Source organism: Euprymna scolopes, chromosome 25, assembly GCF_053919585.1.
Source record: "Euprymna scolopes isolate OS-2025 chromosome 25, ASM5391958v1, whole genome shotgun sequence".
In the NCBI taxonomy this organism is placed as follows: domain Eukaryota; kingdom Metazoa; phylum Mollusca; class Cephalopoda; order Sepiida; family Sepiolidae; genus Euprymna; species Euprymna scolopes.
In genome coordinates, this window is record NC_136506.1 from 34,790,492 (window position 1) to 34,814,310 (window position 23,819).

Genomic DNA, 23,819 nt, shown 5'->3' on the forward strand with positions numbered 1-23,819 from the left:
TTTCGCCAATATTTCCGAAAGGCATCCCTTCTTTCCGATTGACTAGACTTGATTTAAACCTTTGCCACTTCTGGTTTGGCAATGGGCACAATGGCAAAGATGTCACGTTTTTTTTTTTTCACATTCTTTTCCTCCTTCACAGTACGGGTTCGAGCCTGCCTGCCTACTACCACTTTTTTTTTTTTTTTTGCTCAACACACACCTCCAAACTCTCAGGCAATGCCGGACACCCCGGCTAGTTATATATAAAAAATAATTTCATGACATCAACAATAAGTTCTCTACAGTCCATAATGTATTGTGGACTAATTCAATGCATAGAGGCGTGTGAAGCTTCCTTCTAATGCACCATGATGTGTCCTCAGCTAGAACATTCAAGTAACTGATTTGATTGTAAGATGATCGATTTCACAGATTTTGGTGAGGAAATAAGTATTGAAAATCTGGAGCATTCATTGATCCTCATTCTATATATATCATGTTCGATTTTCTGTCTATTATACATGCTGTCATGTGTTAGTTGGTTTTTAGAAATTGAATAATCAAATTTCTGTAGTAGTGTAGTTGGTCCCTGACAATGCACAAGAAAATGTTAAACAATCAGAGAAACCTTGGCAGATATGAACGTAATAACATTTAATACTCCTCCTTACCGTTCACAAAGTATTAGGTTGGTACAAAAACAATATCGTTTTCTTACATATGTTACTTTTATACATGATTTCTGAATTAATTCACTGAGATATATATATATATATATATATATATATATATATATATATATTATATAGCCATGTTATATATCATTTTGAAGCTCTATCAAATTGCGTTATTTGTTACCATTTTCAATCTCTTCATTCATTTTTTTTGCAGACTTTTCGACAGCATGGACAAAATTCAAATCCACACGATTTTCTTGATCTTGTTCAAACTAAGCTGAAAAGCTGCTGAGACAGTACATGATATCAATGATGCGTTTGGCCCAGGAACCACTAACGAACATGTGGCACAATGGTGGTTCAACAAATTTCACATTGGTGATGAGAGCCTTGAATATGAATTTGGTCCCAGCTGGCCGACTGCAGTTGATAATGAACATTTGAAAGCCTTAATTAAAGCTGATCCTTGCAAAACCACTCAAGAAGTTGCTGTTGAACACGAGGTCGACCACTCAACAGTTTAAAGCAAATAGGGAAGTCAAAAAAGTTAGATAAATGGGTGCCACGTGAATTGAACAATAATAATAAAAAAAAAAATCATCGTTTTAAGGTGTCTTCTACATTTCTTCTGCACAATAAAAACGACCAATTTCTTAAGCGAATTGTGACGTGTGATGAAAAGTGGATCCTTTATGACAACCGGTGATATTCGGCACAGTGGTTGGATGCCAGAGAAGCTCCACGACACTTCCAAAGCCGAAATTGCACCAAAAAAACAAAAAAAAAAACAAAGAAAAAAAAACAAAGAAAAAAAAAAACAAAGAAAAAAAAACAAAGAAAAAAAAAACAAAGAAAAAAATAAAGAAAAAAAAACAAAGAAAAAAATAAAGAAAAAAAAACAAAGAAAAAAATAAAGAAAAAAAAAACAAAGAAAAAAATAAAGAAAAAAACAAAAAAAAAAAAACAAAGAAAAAAAAGATGGTGACTATTTGGTGGTTTGCGTATATGCCCGAGATTGGTCAATATGATGGGACCAATTCTCCTCCATGACAATGCTCAACTGCATGTTGCTCAACTGACCCTGCAGAAGCTGAACAAATTGGACTACAAGATTGCCTCATCCACCATATTCACAGGAGCTCTCGCCCACCGATTATCACTTTCTGAAGCATCTTGACAACTTCCAGTGTGAAAAATGCTTCAAAAGCCGAGATGATGCTGAATCGGCCTTCAATGACTTCATCGCTTCCAGAACTCTGGATTTCTATGCTAATGGGATAAATAAACTTGTTTCTCGTTGGCAAAAAGGTGTTGATTCTAATGGTTCTTATTTCGATTAATAAAGTTTATTATGAAAGGAGTTATGATCTTTTGAAGTTGAATGTCAAAAAACCACATTATTTTTACACCAACCTAATAGTAATACCAGATTAGGTTAGACGCTCCTACAATTCATACTACAATTGTCCAAACAGTCATATGATCTCATGACAGAAGGCGTTGGTTAATAATCCATTCTGAGTGACAGTCTTCTGGATGCTGAAGGTTCAATCTGTGTTATAGGTCATCATAACTCAAATATAAAATTAACACTTTTGCCCAATCATAGCTGACAGAATGAGAACAATCTATGATCGAAGATTAAATAAAAGGTTTAATTTGAAGTTCTGTACAAGTTCTGGAGTCTGACAAAGATTCTCAAGTTTAACTTCAAGCTTTCCAACTTTCAAAAGATGCACCCAAAGATGGCTGGAAGTTACATTGCAAATGTAACACCCAAGATAAGAATTGTAGTCTGAACAATCCAAATAATACAAAATGCATAATTTTTAATCAAATTATTTAAAACAAATGTAAATGCTATTTATAAATAAAAAGCTACACATAAAATCCGAACTAGATAATATTGTTTTTAAAATAAACATACAGAGCAACTAAATGCATGCAATCATTGTAGAATCTAACCACATTTGGTGCTGTGACCAGAATACAATCCTAGAGTAATTATATAATACTACATGACATGCTTTTAAAAATAATAAATAGAAAATAGTAAAACAAGAGTTGTACCCTGTTTTTATCCACAGCAAATTTAAACTACATAACATGCTTCTTAAAATAAACCTAGCTGTTGGCAGAGAAAGATTAACACAAATGCATGCAACCCTTTTAGTATGAACCCACATTTGGTGGTGTGACCAGAATACAACCCCCAAGAGCAAATATATAATTTACATAACATGCTTTCAAAAATAATAAATAGAAAATAGTGAAACAGAATACAACCTTCACAGCAAATCTAAACTACATAGTATGCTTTTTAAAATAAACAGTTATTGGCATAGAATGATTGGAAGAGCAATTAGATAGAATACATGCAATCCTTGTAGTATAATAGCACATGTGGTGTTGTGACCAGGATACAACCTCCACAGCATGTCCGGACTACATAATGTACCTTTTTAAAATAATGTATAATAGAAAATAGTAAAACAGAAATAAACATTATGTTATTCATAAATCGTTTTAGGCTGACCTCCCTCATGCATTATAACAATAACAATTTGCTCAGCCTTCAAAGAACAAATCAAGCAACATAAAATCCTTTTTTCTATTTTAAAATTTGTAGTTTTGTTTCATTAGAACAGATTCATAGATGAATTAACTACGATGAGAGACAGAACGCCCATCTTGCAAATCATGCTTAGAGAATTAGATATTTTTGCAAATAGATTTGTCTTTTTTATGGCATATCAACTCGTTTTGAGTCATTTGATGCAGAAACACATCATTGGACTTATTTCTTAATTAAATAGAATGTGTAAGTTTGAGATAAACATAAATAACGAGATACAGAGAAAAGAAAAATAAAGGAAAGAGAAAGTAAGGAGAAAGAGAGAGAAATAAAGAGAAAAGAAACAGAAATAAAAAGAAGGGGGAAATATATATAAATACATATATATACAGAGAGAGAAATAGAGAAAAATGTATAGAGAGAAATAAAAAGAGAGAGAAATAAAGAAACGAAAAAGTGAAAAGTGTGTGGGGGGGGAGAAAAAGGGAAAGCAACTTTTGGAAATTAAAATTCTAATATCCCGATTTAATTCTTTAGTTTTTATTATCTAAACAAAATACTCCCATGTCTTTCAACTCTCAAGTCATTAAAGTTTAGCTGATTCTTGCTTTCACCGTTCATGCTAGTTGTTTTTTCGGTTAATGTTTGCTCCAAATTTTATTATAATAGTGTTTTGTTTAGTAGCTATCCCCCCCACCAAAAAAAAAGAATTATCCTATATATATATATATATATATATATATATATATATATACAGTTACAATAATTTTATAAAATAAATTTACTTCTTTGGTTCTTCATTTTTTAAAATATTTTTGTCTATATACACTATAGGCTGGATTTAGAACGTTCCACCTAAATAGCATTTAAACTGACAAAACAAACTGATTTGGACGAACAAATTTCATTTGTTATTATTGTACAACGTTATTTGTAATAGACTAAAGCACTTCACTCATTTTGCTTTTAAAAACTATTTAATCCAATCTATATATAAAAGTAAAAGTATCTGTGTGTCTGTATACATTTCCATACACAATAACTGTCAATTTTCAGTCTACAGACTCGAAATTTGATATACATGTTATTGAGATTTGGGAAAATCTTTGTAATCAGTTTTCGGCCAGAAATTTGGCTGTTAACGGGTCAAAATTCAACGATTTAACCTTTGAAAACGCTACCAAACTTCTTCGTAAATTTTGGGTCTAAACACTTGAAATTTTAGATATAGGTTCCTTGGACATGGATCTAATAATAACTTGATTTGAGCCCAAAACAATAAATGTTAAGGAGTCATAATAGGGGTCAAAGTTTTAAAAAATTTGACCTCTGCGGTCTCTACCAAATTACTCAGACAATTTCTGGTCTAAACATTTGAAATTTTACATAAAAGGTATTCAGCGATAGAGCAAGCTTTTTAATCAGTTTGGGTCGAAAATTTGAGTTACCAATATATAAATGTATGTACGTATATATGTTTGCATGTCTTCCTAAAACTTTTGACAGAGGCGACGTGATAACAAATAAAATGTTCTTGGGTTAGGCAACAAGTCCGAAATAATTCAAAAGTGATTAAATAAATTCAAAACAAAATCTTATGCAGGAAACATGCCATCACTTCAACAGTTACATACCAATCACCATGTCCAGAAGTGTTGTAATTCTATCTATAAAAAAAAAATACAGTTGCGAAAAAAAAAAAAAAAATACATAGTTGCAAAAAAAAAAAAAAAAAAAAAAATCATAGTTGCAAAAAAATTAACATACAGTTGTAAAAAAAAAATAAACATACAGTTGTAAAAAAATATTTGCAAAAACAATACAGTTGCAAAAAATAAATTTCCTTTAATGCATCTTTTTGTGCAAAATTCCTTACAATTAAACATGTTCGTTGGTAAGTTCTGCATTTGCCCGTCTCCAAGACAAAAAAATATATTGCATGTGTAAATGTGCATCGAATGCATCAGTGATTCCACGTGCAGATGCAAAATAATCAGGAAAAAGTTGGTAGTGAGTGTTAGAAAATGATTGGAAGGAAACCTCTGTTTAGTCTTGAAAGACAATGGATACCCTCTGTAAGGGTAGCTGCGCATGTGATTATGAGGTAAGGGTTGCACAATCCCCAACCACACCTCTCCTGAATCGGTACTGTTTGAGTCTAATGGCAAGGAGAAGTGCTAGACGGCTGAAAACAATGCAGAGATAAGCAGAGAGCACATACAACACATGGTCACCCATTTTAGTACTGACCAGGCTCAATGTTGCTTAACTTCAATGATTTGATGGCAACCAGTGTGTCAACATGGTTATGTCATATAATTGATTTAGCCATACTTTTTATTTATATAATAATTTCCCATATTTTAATTTGTTTTATTTTCTTTTTTAATTCAGAAAATTTATAGAAAGTTATAAGAGTGCAGAGAGTATACTGGGTTATAAGAAAAATAAATGGCAAGGGAATATCACATTGTTTTATTATAATTGTCAAGACCCTTTAAGAATGCTTAAGGATGGGCACTGTCTGCGGAATAATAACTGAAAGGCAGTCAGCTATTGTTTATCCTATGTTCACGACTTCCGCTCGTTTGAACACTCTAGATTGTCTAATGTATTCACCCGAATTAAGCGTTTAATAGTTCTTAATTCCCTTCATTCTACTGGCAATTGCTTGGTGGACCCAAGGTAGAGGCTTAGCAAATGGAACAAAAGGTGGCTTCATGGCTGGGTTCGAATCTCATGATCGGCAGGAATTATCACTCTCTACACTGAGGATTGTGTAAGAATGAAACATGTGGATACATGGTGTGTTTGTATATATATATATATATATATATATATATATATATATATATATATATATATATATACATACACCATGTATCCACATAAAATTTTATAAGATATATTTTATGTGTTCATTTTCAGTATATACTTTAACAGTAATAGCAAGTCATAAAAATATATATTAAGCTAAACAGTATTTTCCACATTTCATTCTTCTGGGGATAAAATGCGAAAATTTTGTGCTTTATATATATATATAAAGTTATGAAAATATACATGGCAACTAAGCTTAATTGCCATATATATTTTCATAACTTACTACCTAGCTCTACCTATGTATTGAGAATTGTTGAAGTAAATACTGAAACTTTACGCATAAAATATATTCATATATTAATTTATGTGATTAAAGGAAGTAGTCATATACATATATATATATATATATATATATATATATATATATGACTATAACAATGCAGAAATGTACATAGTTGTAAGAATAAAAACTGAATACTAAATGATAGGCGCGATATATATATATATATATATATATATATATATGTGTGTGTGTGTGTGTGTAAAGCTTACATCAGGCACTCCTCTAATAATAACAGGATAAATTTCAAACTTATAACTTCCGAGACATCGGTAATGTTATAAAAAGATATTATCAAGTTCACTTAAATAGAAAAGGGAAAATTAATAGCAAGCACTCGTCTAGCTACAACCACTATCAACAATCCCCCTACTCTTTATCTGTGCCTGAATTTAAACACAAATTCCATGAACAAAACTTTTCTTAGAACTGCCAGCCTGTGGAACTGTTCTGCAGGCTTGCTTTCCAGCGTTATTTATCGTCAAGTTCAATGTAAACAAGTTCTTGTTGAACTGTCCACTTAAATAATCAAATTTCACCCAATTTCGACCACTGCCAATCACTGTTGTCTTTTTGACCATCTGACAGGCATGAACCCTTATCCTCAAGTGGTTTTCGAGCCTTGACTTACTTGTAAAATAAAAAAAAATAAAATAAAAATTAATTTTTTTTTTCATAAAAAAAAAAAAAGGAAAAAATGGTGTTATTGGAACGGGTAATTAAAAAAAAAAAAGTGAAATGGAATTGTTGCCGTAATGACCGTTTTCAAGAAGTTCATCCTATATAAGATCTGTTATTTTTAATGATGTATAAGCAGTTTTGAGCCGTTAGTTATTTTTGTATTTTAATTTTCGTTTCCTGAAGAGGAGAGAGAGTTTACCTCCCCTTCATTTACATTTTTGCCCCGTCACTCCTTTTTTTTTTGGGGGGGGGGTGATGAGGCGTATTTTTATTTATTTTATTATTATTTTTATTCATAAGGTAATCGTTAAATCTTCTTTAACGGTATCATTACATTTTAACACTCGGACCCAACATATTGTGTCGGGTTGGTTGGGAGTATTTACGTTGAAAGAGCACAAGTTCTGCAAGTTTGTTGGAGCACATTTCATTGAAGTACTTGTAATGCAAGCACAGAGATGCGACAGTGCAGTGATTGGACAGGGGATGGTGCTTGGTAGACAGTACGTTAAATACAGTTTTTGCGACTTTAAAAAGAGAGAGACTCGTGGTTGGTGTACCAGCACAGGTATGACAATTAGAGATATAAGATGCTGGCAGGTGCAAGACGTTTTTTGCACTGGTAGATAGAGCCCACCTGCCTTAAGCAGTATTTTCTATGTATTTGTTCGAACTCAGGCGAAGGAATTTGAACGTCAGGCTCTCAGCTAAGATGCCATTAGCTCTACCCATTGGTGGTCGGCAAGGAGCTCCATTTTAGGATCATTAAATGTCACCATCCGTTGATGGCTCGATTCCACTATGGAGCCGAGGGCATTCTCTACGGATTCAGACATTATGTGTGTTCGTTTTCCCAACATGAACAGAGCATGATGTCATCAGCATATATACCCATCTCTGACACAATTGCATCAGATGGCCATTGTTTAACTTATACTATAGTATGCATTTCAGGCTTGTAGACTGTATCTGAAGGACAATATTTTTTTTAATCTCAAATACATACAACACCTGACCACACAAGTAAGCTTGCAAAAGGTTATATGCTACATATGGACTACATGTTGGATATGTTTGCTTTTAGCACTTTGCAGTATGCTGGTTTCAACAACAAAAAAGAAGGTATCGGTGGCTTAGTCATAAAATGTGATATTTTCCCCTTATTTTGTCCTTTAGTCCTCACATTCCATGAACGATGTTTCTGACAAAGAGGGAAGAATTGCTGTTTTCTGGGTCAGAATCTATTATCTATTATTATATTTATCGTTAGCAAATTTTTGTCAGGGAAGGAGTATTTTTTTAAATTTTATTTTTTAACTCCTTACAGCAAGTGGCTTTACGCCTTGCCTAGAGCGTTTTATATAAAAAAAGATATTGTTTTTAAGTGTAAAGAAACATTATGGAATAAAAAAAAAGTGCAAGTTTTTTTTTTTTTTTTTTTTGTTTTTTTTAGTTAACACATATTTATCTTATTTAAATTATTAAAACCTAAATTTTAACGGCTAAATTACGAATATATTTTATGTCAGCCGCAGGTGAGCTGGCAAAGAGCCACATGCAACTTATGGATTACATGTTTGGCATGCCTGATTTAAGCATAGTGCACTATGCCAGTCCCAACAAGAAAAATGTGTTAACGAATTAGTTATGGTGAAAACTATAATTTTTTTTTTTTTTTTTTTTTTTTACAGTAAGCGGTACAAGTTTACCTAGTTTCAATTATCACAAGCTGAGCATGCAAGGTCCTCCTTCATGCGTGAAAAATTTACTTTCACCATGACTAATGTTTGTAAATTTTTTTAAAAATCCAAGGCATGGTTATTGAGAAAAATGAAAACAAATTATCGGATGAACGATTTGAGGGCAGGACAACTAGAGTTATCCCAGAAAATTCGTTCTGGCAAAAATTTACTTTCACCATGACTAATGTTTGCAAAATTAAAAAAAAATCGAAAGCATGATTATTGAGATAAGTGCGAACAAATGCAAGGAGTAAATTACTAGGTCCAATCCCTCCTTTTGTCGGGGGACGAAAACTGCAATTTTGGTTGCTAAACTACAAAATTTTTTTTGTGGTCCACATGCTACCCACAGACTGTATATTTAGCATGCCTGTATCCACAGACCGTATATTTTTAGCATGCCTGTATCCACAGACCGTATATTTTTAGCATGCCTGTATCCACAGACCGTATATTTTTAGCATGCCTGTATCCACAGACCGTATATTTTTAGCATGCCTGTATCCACAGACCGTATATTTTTAGCATGCCTGTATCCACAGACCGTATATTTTTAGCATGCCTGTATCCACAGACCGTATATTTTTAGCATGCCTGTATCCACAGACTGTATATTTTTAGCATGCCTGTATCCACAGACTGTATATTTTTAGCATGCCTGTATCCACAGACTGTATATTTTTAGCATGCCTGTATCCACAGACTGTATATTTAGCATGCCTGCTTTAAACACAGTGCAACAATAAAAAAAGTGTAAGCAAGTGAGTTAAGATGAAAGTTATAAAATGTGATATATCGTTTTTAAGTCTAAAGAAACGTTATAAATTAAAAATAGTGCTAGTTTTTTTTTATATTAATTTATTTATTGTGGACTATTGTTCTCATCTTTATTAGTTGCTGGTTTTTTTTTTTTTTTTTTTTTTTTTTTACATAGGCGTCACCACTTATCAAGGCCGATAGGCCACTCAAGGATAAGGGTTAAAAAGTGTAGAGTAGTCAAAAGGACAATATAGTAATCGATAGTAATGGAAGTTCGGTAAATTTGTTAACTTAAGTGGAACGGCTCATCAGAAACTTGTTCATGTTGGACTTGAAGACAACCATATTATAGACAGCTGGAAAGCAGGAAAACGGAAGACAATTCCACAGGCGTGCAGTTCTAAGAAAGAAGCTTTGATCATGGAATCTATGTTTAGGTTTAGGTACAGATAAAGAATGGGGAAAATTATTGATAATGTTTTCAGCTAGTCTAGTGTTTCTTGTGAAAGTTTGGCGAGGGGGGACCATAGGTTGAAGCTCAGTTGAACACTTTCCATGAAAATAACGATAAAGCAGAGACAAACTCGCAACATCTCTTCTGTGAGATAGAGGTTGCAGCGAAGAGAAAAGGACATCTCCCACCAGGCCACGAAGTCTATTTTGAACCCTATCAAGGCAGGACAAGTCTTTTCTAGCAGCTCCTGCCCATATGTTTCATGACGTTTCGGCCAACTATTCCTCTTACCTTCGTCAGGTGGTAACCGCGACGGATAGGAACTTTGAATCTCCTAACTGCATTCTCAGCAATCACTGCCACCCGTAATTGTTGTTGTCTCACCATGTTTTGGCCAAGTAAGCCTCTGGCCGGCTTCGGGTAGGATTGAAACCGCTATCTTCAGACAATGCTCATCTGGAACCGTAGAGAGTCAACGTCTCTATCAACTGCACCACGGGCCCCGAAAACAAAAACGTGGTGAGACAACAACTACGGATGGCATTGATTGCTGAGAATGCAGTAAGATTCCTATCCGTCGCGGTTACCACCTGACGAAGGCCAGAGGAATAGTTGGCTGAAACGTCGTGAAACAACAACTAATAAAGATGAGAATAATAGTCCGCAATAAATGAATATAAATAATACTCATCTCAATAATGAATTCCGATTAAAAATAATATATATAGTGTTTTTTTGTTTGTTTTTTTTTAAATTAACAACACAGGTTTATCCGATTAAAATTATAAAAGCTGCAGCTTTGGCGGTTAAATTACAAATTTACAAAATCTTTTTTGTGGGCCACAAGTGAACAAGCAAAGGGCCATATGCATCCCATGGACTGCAGGTTTGACACGCTTGCTTTAAGCACAGCGCAGTAGGCAACAAAAAAAATAAATAAATAAATATTAAAAAAAAAAAAAAAATTTTTTTTGTTTTTAAATAGAGTAATATTTGCAGCTTAGCCACAATGAAAGTTTTAACGTTTTATTATGTTGAGATAATTATGGGCATACCGAAATTCTAATAAAACAGGTTGTCTGGGTTTTTTAAAAAAAATTTATTTGTGAATTAAAAAGAAAATATTTCAAGGTCAATGGTTTTTGTAATATCTTTTCTTTTTTTTTTTTTTTTTTATATATTAACAAATTATATACATGCATTAATTCATCATTATTCCACACCCTAGCCCCCACTCTAGCACGTGCGTTCATTCCCCCACCCATCATTATGTTTGCTGCATCTAATTTGAACAGATTTGTAATTACAGTCCAGAATTTTTTTTCTTGAGATAAGGATTGATAAGTTGTATAATTTTATTATTTGGACTATTATTCTCGTCTGGGTTTTTATTTTCAGTCATAACTGAACGAATGAAAACAGTCTAACCTCATCACTTAAACATAACTGGTCAGTTCAAAATTTTGTATAAATTCCGTAATCAAACAAAGTTTCTCAAATTCAAAAAGATACACCAGAAGATAGCGAAAGGTTACCTTGACCTAAATGTTCTGAAATTAACGACCAAAATGAGAATTATCTAAAAAAAAAAAAATAATAAATAAAATAAAAAAATGATACAAATTTGCAATATTAGCTTACAACCAACTCTGCTTGCATGCATTATATCCAATTATCTAAAATCCGAGAGGTGACGGTGGTTCAGTGGTTAACTAACGACACGGACTGATGACTTCGTGACCCCCATGTAAAAAAAAAAAAAAAAAAAAAAAAAAAAAAAAAAAAAAGGTAGCACTTGATTCTATTTATATAATTTAACAAATACAAAATTCATTTTATTGTTTAGTGGTTTTTAGCACATGATTTTAATGTGAAGATCATTGAAGCTTAGAGTGTAGAAGGTTGATCGCAATTATCTCCCTTTTCATCTTTCAAACATAGAAAGTTCAGAGGTTTAGTATTACATTAGATCTCCCCCAAAATGCTATGGAATTAAAATTTACTTTTTGTAATCTTATTCACTACAAATAAACTTCAGTCCTATACCTTATTTGTCTGCCAAATTTCAGTTGTGAATACTAATTCGAAAACTCATCAAAATTCTATGGTTGCTTACTGTCAACTTAAAAGCTTCACCTATGGAATCTATCCACCTATAAAGTAGAATTTTTTTTTTTTTTCTCACTCTGACATTGATATTAAAAGCCTACTTTTTCTATGTAAAAATCAGTAAAACAAACTTCTTAATATACTCAGTCATGGATATCTGAACGGTTACAAGAAGGTTAACTAATTTGCATATTCCTTGGAAAAATGAGCATTAATTACATTAATTTTTTATGGGTTCTTATTAGATGATTGGGTTTCATTTCATTATTTCGCTGAATTTTATTTATGCATAGTTTCTACATTCTGCATAATTGTGTAGAATTTAAGCTGAAAACATTCTAGCACAGAAATATTTTTCTATATATATCTATATATAAGTGACCTTGTCTTCTCTGGTTTTCAGAGCTGAAATTTGATATGTAGGGTATTTAGACCTGTAGCATGCTTTCAATTTGGTTTTTAGCCGGTAAAATTGCTGCTAACGGGCGTAAATCGAATATACTAGTTTTTTTTTTTTCTAGTATTAAAAGTATGTGAACAAATTTTTTTTTTTTTTGTAGTTTTTGTATATGTATGGATGTAGGTCATGCACTAACTGGTGAGCTTTGGTTTTGATTCTAGCTAATGGCACACAAGTCTTTTTTTTTTTTTACTTTGGAAATCACTATATATTCGGTACAATATAATAATCAATAGAGAAGATTCTAAAATAATAAGAAATCCACATGAATTACACTATAATACTTAAGCATATTTTATGACCAGGCAACGCCAGTCTACCTGCTAGTTATTAATCAAAATACAATCTTTCTTTCAATAGAACCAGGTTTTGTACAGAAACTTCAGCCTATTTCTGACTTATCTACCAAGTTTTAATCATAAATATTCAACAGTCTTTGTTTTATTCCCTTTCAATTATATCCTTCAAATGTACAAGCACACTTGATAGAATTGATACTTCATTTGGGCTGTGATGACCCTCTTCAGTTCAGAAATAGCTTGGAAACTTATGACGATAGTTCAGTTGTTAAGGATACTGATTGACGACCTGGGTGTCCCAAATTCGAGTATTTCACAAAATCACTTTCACCTAGGATGTTGGCAACCTTCATGTGGTCCCTCCTGTAATTACCCAATGTCTTTCTATAAAGAATCTGACTAAAAAATATCATGAAACTCAATGCAAACAATAGAATCTTCAGATTCATAAAAGGATGGAGATAATCTTTGATATAATTTTACAAATTTTAATGCATCTAAGACCAAACTTCTGTCTTTCCCCCATCAACGCTCTGATCTCCGTCTGGCATCAATTGAAATGAATGGCTCTTATTTTGAGGAGGCTCCATGTTTTGACAAACTTCTCGGTCTGATCTTTACTCCTGATCTGAAATAGAACACGTACATCAAATCTGTTGCCAAGGCTGCTGGGAAAATGGTGGGATCGTTCTACTATTCCAGTAGATATCTCATTGCTGACACAATTCTCTACATGTATAAGAGCGAAGTGCATCAAAGGATGAAGTACTGTTGCCACATCTGGGCATGAGCTGCTAGAAACAGCTTATCCTACCTTGGCAGAGTTCAAAATAGACTTCATAGCCTAGTGGGGGATGCCCTTTTCTCTTCCCTGCACCCTCTTTCCCACAGAGGAGACGTCGCAAGCCTGTCTCTGCTTTATCATTATTTTCATGGCAAGTGCTCGTCTGAAAGCCAATCTATGGTCCCCCCTGGCCTGACTTTCACGAAAAACATTCGTCTGGTTGAAGCCACTATCAATAATTTCCCCCACTCTTTATCTGTGTCTAAATCAAAAACGTAGATTCCATGAACAAAGCTTCTTTCTTAGAACTGCACGCCTGTTCCGTTTTCCTGCTTTCCAACTGACTACAATATGGTTGTCTTCAAGTCCAACATGAACAAATTCTTGATGAGCAATCCCCTTATCCAATTTACCAAATTTCCACTATTAATGATGACTGACATATTCCTCTTGACTACTATACACTCATTAACCCTTATCCTCGAGTGGCCTCCGGGCCTTGATAAGTGATGACTCCTTTGTAAAAGAAATTAAAAATCGGGAAGACTTCAATCCGGTGAGCATAAAGCCCATTTCTATTGATGAGATGATCACCAAAGTGTCCCCACATATCACTGAATGATGATAAAACAAAGATTGGACATTCAGGAGTGAACGCAAGTCAATCATAAATAGATGAAACCTCATCTGTAACAAATAAGAAAGGATTGCAAGTTTTAGTAGTGATTCCATGGGTAGGTTGACATTCAGTGATTACAGTAAATATGATTCTAATTTCGGTATTCTGGCACCAAATTGTTGGCAAATAAAAAAATTTGTTACGTGATATATTTTTTTTGCAGTGTTTGATGAAAAATTCTACCGTTTCATGATATCAACAATGCTCTAAAAAAAAAAAAATAAATAAATGAATAAAAATAAAATTTTAAATAATAAAAAATAAAATTAAAAAAAAAATTAAATTAAATAAAAGTAAAATAAATTAGATTTTTTAAAATTAAATTAAAAATAAAATTTAAAAAATTAAATTAAAAAAAATTAAAATATAATAAAATTAAATTTTTAAAAAAATTTAAAAAGACAAAATAAATTAAAAAAAAACAAAGTAGACAGCGAGATTGTCGGGTTAGTAGCAAGGTTAAGAAAGAGTATGTATTTTTTTTATAACTTTTAAGTTAAAATTTGATTAAAATCTTATTTTTGTTTAAATCGATTTCATAAACAAAACTTAGTCTGTGGCACAGAAGCATTTGCATCAATATTGTTCAACATTTTTTATTAATAGTACATTCTTCCAAGTTGATATTCACGTCTAGATGTCAGTGTTGAAACTAACTCTACCACTAAGCCAAAGTCTGGGTTGCAACACAAATAAAAAATGCATTATGTTTTTTCTTCTTTTCTTTTTATATCATACAGTTAATTTTATGAGACAATATGCTTTTTCATCAAATGCCAACAAAAAAATATCATATGACCTGGATTTTTTAAATAGCAATTTAGCCTCGCGGTTTGACAAGAGTGTGTGTTATTGTGTAGAAAACTAATATTTATTCAGGTTGAGTGTGAAGTAACTATTTTTAAATATTTGATTTATCATCATCGTCTGCCCTTTGGGAGGTTAGTATTGTTAAGTGATTAATGACATGTACTGACAACTTTGATGTGCCAAGTTCGAACCCATTTGATTCCACATAAATACTTAGAGATCTTAGCAACCTTCATGAGGCCCCTTACGAGTATCTAATTTCTTTCTAGCAAGAATTCTGACAAGAAAGATGTCGGAGAAACCAATACCAACAATAGAATCAACGAATAGGTACGAAGGAATGAATCTAGGTGACTGCTGAGGCACCAAAGATGACCTAGCAACCAGTTTTCTCCAGCCTTCCCGATTTTCTACCTTCCTGGGCGTATTACTCAGCGCCAGATGGGTTCTTTCTCAGATGCTGCCCTCCCACTTCTTTCTTTGACTACCTCTCCCTCTTTCTCCCTGTACGCTTTTTTACTTATAAGATTCGATCATGCTACTTCATTTTTTGTTCACAGATGTCAGTAGGTTTTCATTCGACCCAATTTCAAGTCAATTCATACAAGGAATTAATATAAGAAAGTGTTTAGCATAGAGTTTGATTTAGAATTAAATACAGGTGCCAGCATTCGTCACCAGCTTATTCAGCTGCCTGGGAACTGCATCAACAGATTTTATAAAGATACGTTTTTGTTTTGTTTCTGAGAAGTTGAATGATTATGTACTCTGTGAGAGGATTGAAATAAGCAATGTTTCTGACAGAGGAGAAGAACTACTGCTTTCAACTGTCAGTCTATTCGTCTCATTAATCCTTAACCTCGAGTGTTTTTCATCCTTGATAAGTAGTGATATTAGAATAAAATAAATTCCTATGTAAATAATATTAGGGAGTTACTTTTTGGACAACTGTAGTTTTAGTGAAAACAAATATTTTTTTTAATTTTAATATGATTTTAAAATTTTCCTACCTTGCGAATGAAATAAGTAACTAACGAGTCGGACTGCAATTGTAACAAAAACTTCAATGCCGATACCTCTAAAATACAAATATTAAGTCGACTGAACTTTAATCTAAGATCACTTCCTGTAAAACATTCACAGCAAGCACTCATCTAGCTACAACCACTATCAACAATTTCCCCCACTATCTGTGTCTAAATCTAAACGCCAATTCTATGAACAAAGTTTCTTTCCTAGAACTGCCCACCCGTGGAACTCTGTTCCGCATGGCTGCTTTCCAGTTGACTACAACACTGTAGCTTTCATGTCCAATGTAATCACGTTCTTATTGAGTCGTCCTTTTAAATAATCAGATTTCACCCTCTTTCCACCACAACTGATCATTATGGTGTTGTTTCACCAACCACTTGACACTCATTAACCATTATCCTCGAACGGCCTTCAGGTCTTGATAAGTGGTGAATCCGATATAAGAAAAAAGTCAGGCAGATTGAATTAGTGTCCTTAGATTCTTGAAATGGCAACCAAACTTGTTAAAAACTCCCTATTTACTTGTCTCTTCACGAGGTCAGAGTTAACCACACTCCCTAAAAAGGGTCACCCTGGAATGGAGCACAAAAATTATTTCAGTCTAGACAGATGTCTCTTAAGAGAAGATGAAATGTAGTATCAGATCATATACTACACTTTGCCCCTAGCCAAAAGGCCAGCGGTTTAATAATCTTAAATATTTATGAGCAAATTACAAGAGACTTAACTTTAATAATCGATAATGAAAATAAAGTAAAATATTTTTATCATTTTTAATAGACATAAAAAAAAACTTGTTTTTGTGACTAAAATATGAATTAATTTATGGCAACAAAGATCTGTTTTATTTAGAGATTCAAGGGAGAGGGGGAAGAGTATGAGAGAAAGAAAGATAGAGAGAGGAAGAGTTTATCTTTTTAAATATAACTTATATCACAGTTTTTTTTTTTTTTTTTTTTTTTTTTTTTTAACTAACTATACTCCCAAGTCATATATTACTATTTTTTTTAATAAGTTTTACCAAAATAATTTTTTTTTTTTTTTTGAGTTTTTAATATAAGAAATCAATTGTTATTGCTAAAAATAAATTACTTACTACCCACTCCCACCCGGGCAACACCAGATAGTTCTGCTGATGCGAAAAAAAAAAATGTGCTTGGAAATTAAAAAAGGGATTACTAGCAACTTAACCAAGCAAAAATAGAATTGAATGAATTTGATGAATTAATGCATTAATTTTTACAGTTAACACCGCGACCGTCACCTAAATTTGTCATCAGAATAAGTTATGATTTGAAAATAAAGAGAGACCACCCCTAGCAATACAATGTAAACAAACCGATTTTGCACGTTATACGGGGTTATACGTTGGCCGTCCAGTAAACTAGTTTGTCGGCAAAGAATCAAATTTTTTCTTGCAATTTTCTACACACTAAAAGAGGAGCCAGACCATTAGGTGCACAAAAAATCGGTGTTGCACCTTGGCATTATAAGGTGCATCACTAATTTTCCAACATTTACTTTTCCGCATAATCACAAATTTGCCTAACATAAAACAAGTGAAGCATGCATGATCCCCTGTGAATGCACAGTGAACGAGACATGAAAAACTGACTAAGTTCAGCATTTGCCCCCATAACCCTAACCCCATTTAGTTCCAAAAGTCCCCAGGAGACGTCAAATCCTAGTGAAAACGAACAAACTGTGCAGTTTTAGGCCTTAACATATTTGAATTTGAGTTCTGCACTATGCAAAAAAAAGAAGTGATTAAGATCATCATTTGCCCCCCCCCCATTTAGCCCCAAAAGTCCCCAAGGCCGTAACATATTTAAATTTCAGTTCAGCACCATGCAAAACTGTTAAATAGACATACACAGAAAATTTTGGACAAATATGGTAAAATAGTCCCAAAAATGGAGTGGTTTTATTAGCCCTAAAAGAGCCCCAGGGGCACACCCAAGAGTTATTGTGAAGTATAGAAAAACAAAATTATATAGAAATCAGTTAGTTACAACTTTTCAGAAAGTTTTGTAAAAATCCAAGGCATCATTTTTAATAAGCACAAAAGTGTTAATTTTAGCCATTTTAACCTGAAAGGCACCCCGGGGGGTGGGGCAACCGGAGTTTTCCTGGAAAATCTGTTCTGTTACTTTTTTTACTCATATCATGTTTAATCTTTGTGCAAAATTTCAAAAAAATCCAAGGCATAGTTATTGAGAAAAGTGCGGACAGACCAACAGACGAACAGACAAGGGTGAATTTGAGGTCCACCCTCATTTTGTTGGGGGACAAATTAGAATCATTATTGCTAACGAAAATTGGTATGTGAAATAAATATTTGGAGAGTAAAAAGCGGATATTATTTTGCACTTTAGTTCTCACATTCCATGAACAGTGTTTCTGACAAAAGGGAAAGAATTGCCATTTTCTGAGTTAGAATCGGTCTTTGTGATATCGTTTGGCTAATTTTTGTCCTGGAAGTGCTATTTTAAAAAAAAAAATTTTTTTTGCATCAAGTTGCTTGCTATCTTGTCTGGAGCGATTTGAATAAAAAATATGTTGAAAGGGATAGGGGAAGGTGCCTTTAATCTGCACACATAATTTTGTGGTGCAAAAATACTAACCTCAGATTGGTTCGGTTTTGTATGTTGTGTTCTTTAAAAAGATAAAAAACAAAAATGCATAAAAACTTGACAAAGAAATTGATGTAAAATGATTTTTTTTTTATAATAAGAGGAAATCAAGAATCAAGATCTTTTCTAGAATAGTGGTGCCTCCTAGAAATGTTGGCTCTTTCGTTTAGAACAGAGATTCTCAACCGGGGTCATAGAAACTCTAAGATGACCCTAGAAAAAAAAGTCTGTATACTTAGTTTTATTTATTAGATGTATGTGTGTTTATTGAAATTTTCAAAATTTGGATCTAATGTTATAAACTAAATATCTTCATGACCCGTTGGGTCACAACAACAATTTATTCTACTTTGATTTCATTTGAGACAATCTTTATTGAGTCATTTCTCTGGCGAACATGTATTAATTTTCAATAAAATTACCTTTTGAAAATAATGAACGTAATATTTTTAAAAAACTTTTTGCTAATTTATCCTTTTTCTATTAAAGCACTTCAATTAATGTTAATATCAACACTATTACATATGTACAGAAAAATAGGGCAATAGAATTACAAATGAATAACACTAAACATCTATAATATAAATCTCACCTGTTTGTTTAAATGTACGTATGTATATTTGTGTGTCTGCCTAAAACTTCCAACAGAGGTGACAGATTTTCACGAGATTGGTATCGTTTTGCAAATCGATACTTTGGACGATCAACATTGAAAATTTGGCTAAAAGCATTCCTTCATCCTCGACTGAGCATTTTTCTACGGAGAGGGGTTGCTTTTTTGCCGATATTTTCGAAATTCATCCCCTCTTTTTGATTGACTAGCCTTAATTTAAACATTCATCACTTCTGGTTTGGCGATGGGCGCAACAGCAAAGGCGTCACATTTTTTTTTTCTTTTCCATGTTATTTTCCCTCTTTGCGGTATGGGTTCGAGCCTGCCTGCTAATAACACCTTTTTTTTTTTGATCAACACACACCTCCAAACACCCGGGCAACCAGGCTAGTTTATTATAAACTGTTTACAAAATAGTTGTGCTAATAGGCATACATATAAGTGCATTTGGATCTTTGCTATCTACTATACATGATGATTGCAACGTCTTTTCAGACGAGTGCCACTCCCTCAGACACTTAAAGTTCATGAGCCCAGGACCATTTTAATAGACAAATACCTGAGGGAGTATCTATACACAGATGATGTTACAGAGTCTTAGCTTTGTACGACAGCTAAGTCTCTCTCTCTCGGTTCAAAATGTTGAGATCCAGCAAGAGCAAGATAGCCAGCAACAAGTTAAACTGCAGACCAGCTTAATGCGGGTACTGGTCTCCCACTCTGTTTTTTTTTTTTTAAATCAGAGATTTGCTTCTCCTAGAAAGGTTGCCTTCACCATGGCCTACGGGAGCCCTCTCCACACCAACACACATATGCATACATACAAACACACACAGTGCTAGTTGGCCGTTGACCCTGAAAAAGGGTTCATTCTACTATACATACAGTATTTCTAAAAGACCATGTTGGGATTTAAATAACTGCAATAAACGAAAAAATAAATTGCATTCATTTCAATGTTATGACAAAATTGATTCATTGTTAGTTTTTATTGACCTAGCAGGAAATATTTGATTTTCTTTTTTTAATTATTAGCAGGGAGACCCGACCTTGCTCAGGATTGAATGATGATCAACGAATGTTTCACATTATCATATTTTTATGGTCATTGAAATCGATCATTTTTCAATCAAATTGATGCATTGCATGCTCTACTTGGGGACTCATCGCGGTGCACAAGGAGAAAACTTCGCATCCCTTCCGCAGTGACTTAGCCCACCATATATTGTAGTCTACATTGTACTCTAGTGAACCTTCTGTTGATTTTATAAAACGATTTTAATATGTAACGACTTGAATTAAAGTTTAAAATGAAAAACTCAAGCATCATGTTTCAATTGTGCTCTACACAGAAACATTCATTTCAAACGCGCCCATTATATCAAAGAACCTACTATTGATATTATACGCCTTGCCTTACTGCTTTTGCGGTGATAATGGCTTGAATTAAAGTTTAAAATGAAAAAGTCAAGTATCAAGCTTCCATTGTGTTTTAAACAGAAATATTCATTTTGAACACATCCTTGTTATATCAGAAAACATACTATTGATTTTATATGTCCGGCTTTTCCACTTGTGTGGTAGGCTGTATAAGGTGTTCATTTTGGTCAAAATCGCCTTTCCTTCTTTCATCGGATTATTTTGACTATTAACTATCAATACTTATCGAATACAAAACATATCTAAAAGGCACACAAAGTACTTTTGTGTGAAATTTCATTAAAAAATCTGCCCAGATGTTTTCGAGTCTATAAGGAACGAACACACAGACACAAAGTTCCTTTCATATACTAGTAGATAGATATATGCACATGAGAGGTTCACAGATCCACCAACAACAAAGTTTAGAAACCCCTGGTTTACAAGCACAAATGAACCATAATACTCTACCTTGACGTATAAACTTTAATTTTAGCCAGAAATTACTTTATATATCCGGCAATTTAAAGACTTCAAAATCATTTTCAAACATAAATGTCTAGGTGTAAATATTTTGTTAGATATTTTTCCACAATAAAAAACAAAGACAATTTTGCATGCCTTAGTTTGACCATGTACATGTTTCCCTTGTGACGACTACTTCGCTCTGATAATTATATATTGATTTTTTTTTTCTCACGTTCACCCCTAACAAGGCATATCACCACTTAGATGTAAGGGGCTACTACTTGGGATCATGCCTAGGAAAGATTAACAACATATTGGTTTACATTACATTTAAATTTCTGCATATCAGTATAGTCAGGGAAGCAGGAAGGGAATTCCAAAGTCCAGCTGTTCGAAAGAAGAAACTGAATAGAAAGCTTTTTGGCATTTAGAGACCTCGACAGTGAAAGGGTGTGATTTTGCTGTCAAGTAGGTTTGTCGGGGATATGATATGTCAGGGGTTAGTTTTTAACCATCAAATATTTAACAAATGTAAAATGAAATTAAGAAATATCTTATTTAAAAAATACAATTTAATTATGAAATTAAATCCACCTCAATGCATTTCGTTTTTTTTTGTAAGTATGTCAGTCATTTGAATCTTGAAGTTACAGTGACTTAATGGTTAACGACACAGAGTGACAACCTGGGTGTTCCAAGTTCGAATCCAGTTCATTCCATAGAAATACGTTCACTTAGGGATGTTGGCAACCTTCACATGGTTCCTCCAGTAAATATCCGATGTCCTTCTAGAAAAAATTCTCACTAGAAAGATATTGAAGAAACCAACGCCAACAATCATCTGATTCAAACGAAATGAATAGATTAATTGTTTATAAACGTTGAAAAACAGAGTGCAATTACTTCATGGCTATTGGGAAATTACAGAGTGGAACAATAAAATTGTCGTTCTAGAAAAGACGACATTATTCCATTTCCGTTTGATGAAAACTGGTTTTCTTTTTTTGCTATAGACAATCTACTAGTTGGCCAGTTGGGTACAATTTCCAAGAGCGATAGGAGCCTTCTATAATATGTCTGAAAGTGACACAATGTTCAACAAGCAAGATTGGAGATGCATTGCTGTACAACTCATGTTCTCTAACGAAGGTATGATAACAGGACGATTACCAGCAGCCTCAAAATACAAATCCGGACGGTTCAACATTTGAAGGCACAGCTCAATGCATCGGACGACCTACAGTTATGGTCTTTGGTGAGGTTTCGAGGGCTACATCATGCCACCTCACATCTTCGAAGTCGGCTTGAAAGTCAACACCTATGTGTCTGGATGTACTGAAGAGTGCGGTGATCCTCTGATCCAATCAGATGGCTGCTATCAAACCCCAGGTGTGAAAGCAGGACGCAGCACCATCCCACAAATCCAAAGAGACCCAGGCTTGGCTTTGGAACGAGTGCTACTAGTTTGTACGCTTCTCCCATTGGCCTCTTTCTTTGCCGATCTAAACCCGCTGGACTATTTCGTTTGGTCATATGTCGAGAACATCACCAACATGACCTCCCACAAACACCAAAGCCAGCCTGATCACTGCTATCCGCCAAGCTTCCACCAGTGCTTGTAGAACAGGCATGACCCCAGTTCCGGACCTGTATTGAGGCGGTGATTGAGGTTGAAGGCGGCTATATTGAACAGTAGTCAGCTCTAATAGATAATCAAGTTATCTGAATTGACGTTTTCAATAAAAGTTTTTAAATGAAGCTGTAGTGTTTTGTTTTTTTTAGGATGACAATTTTATCGTTCTACCCTGTAATGGAATTTGGAAGCATTGAAACTGTCGAATAGATGTTATGTTATTAGCTTCCCGGAAAATACTGATTGGTCTTGCTGATAGTTAATTATTATAATTATTTGTTGTTTAGATAGAAAAATGTTATCGATACGAAGATTTGTTTTAGAAGATTAAAAATATTTACATTAGTTTCCAGGAATGTAACTTGATGGCTGCAATCTTATTATGATATTATTCCTATGTTATTAGGCAGTTTAGGGATTTAGCAGACAAAGAAAATAACAAATAAATTTTCAGAAAAAACAATAGGCGATGAGTCTTGATACTATGTTTACATGAGGATTGTATCCATGTTATGAAAAGGGACAGACCCCAATAAGTAAGAAAGCAAACGAGATAAGTTTGAAAATGATATTGGGAAAAGGTTAGAATCGAACCCAGTAAGAAAAGTTAAAAAAGAATACATATTGAAATCCTAGGAATGCAGAACGATTGTCATTGTTCTTGCAAATAACTAAATATAATTTATGTCAGAGATAGATATTTAATTTAGGAATGCAGTTGATTGTTCATTTTTTTTAGAAATAACTAGATATTAAATATGTCAGTTAAAAGAATGGACAATATGAGTTTAGAAATAATGATTAACAAATAGATTAGATATTGGACAATTCAAATTGGGAATTCTTT

The 23,819-nt window shown here is 33.5% G+C and overlaps 1 protein-coding gene across 10 annotated transcripts in view; it reads right to left on the minus strand.

Moving 5' to 3' along the window:
• LOC145247326 (uncharacterized) overlaps positions 1 to 23,819 on the minus strand; it is a 489,868-nt gene that overhangs the window by 18,201 nt on the left and 447,848 nt on the right. For 2 of the 10 annotated variants that reach the window (XM_080108974.1, XM_080108977.1), the window contains one exon: positions 4,869 to 4,901. The exons of 7 other annotated variants lie outside the window; for them this stretch is intronic. In XM_080108974.1, coding sequence (XP_079965100.1) covers positions 4,872 to 4,901 — 30 coding nt within the window. In that variant the 3' untranslated portion in view covers positions 4,869 to 4,871. Of the gene's footprint in view, positions 1 to 4,868; positions 4,902 to 18,830; positions 18,862 to 23,819 lie in introns of all 10 variants that reach the window. One more of the 10 variants, XM_080108975.1, reaches the window with a different exon arrangement.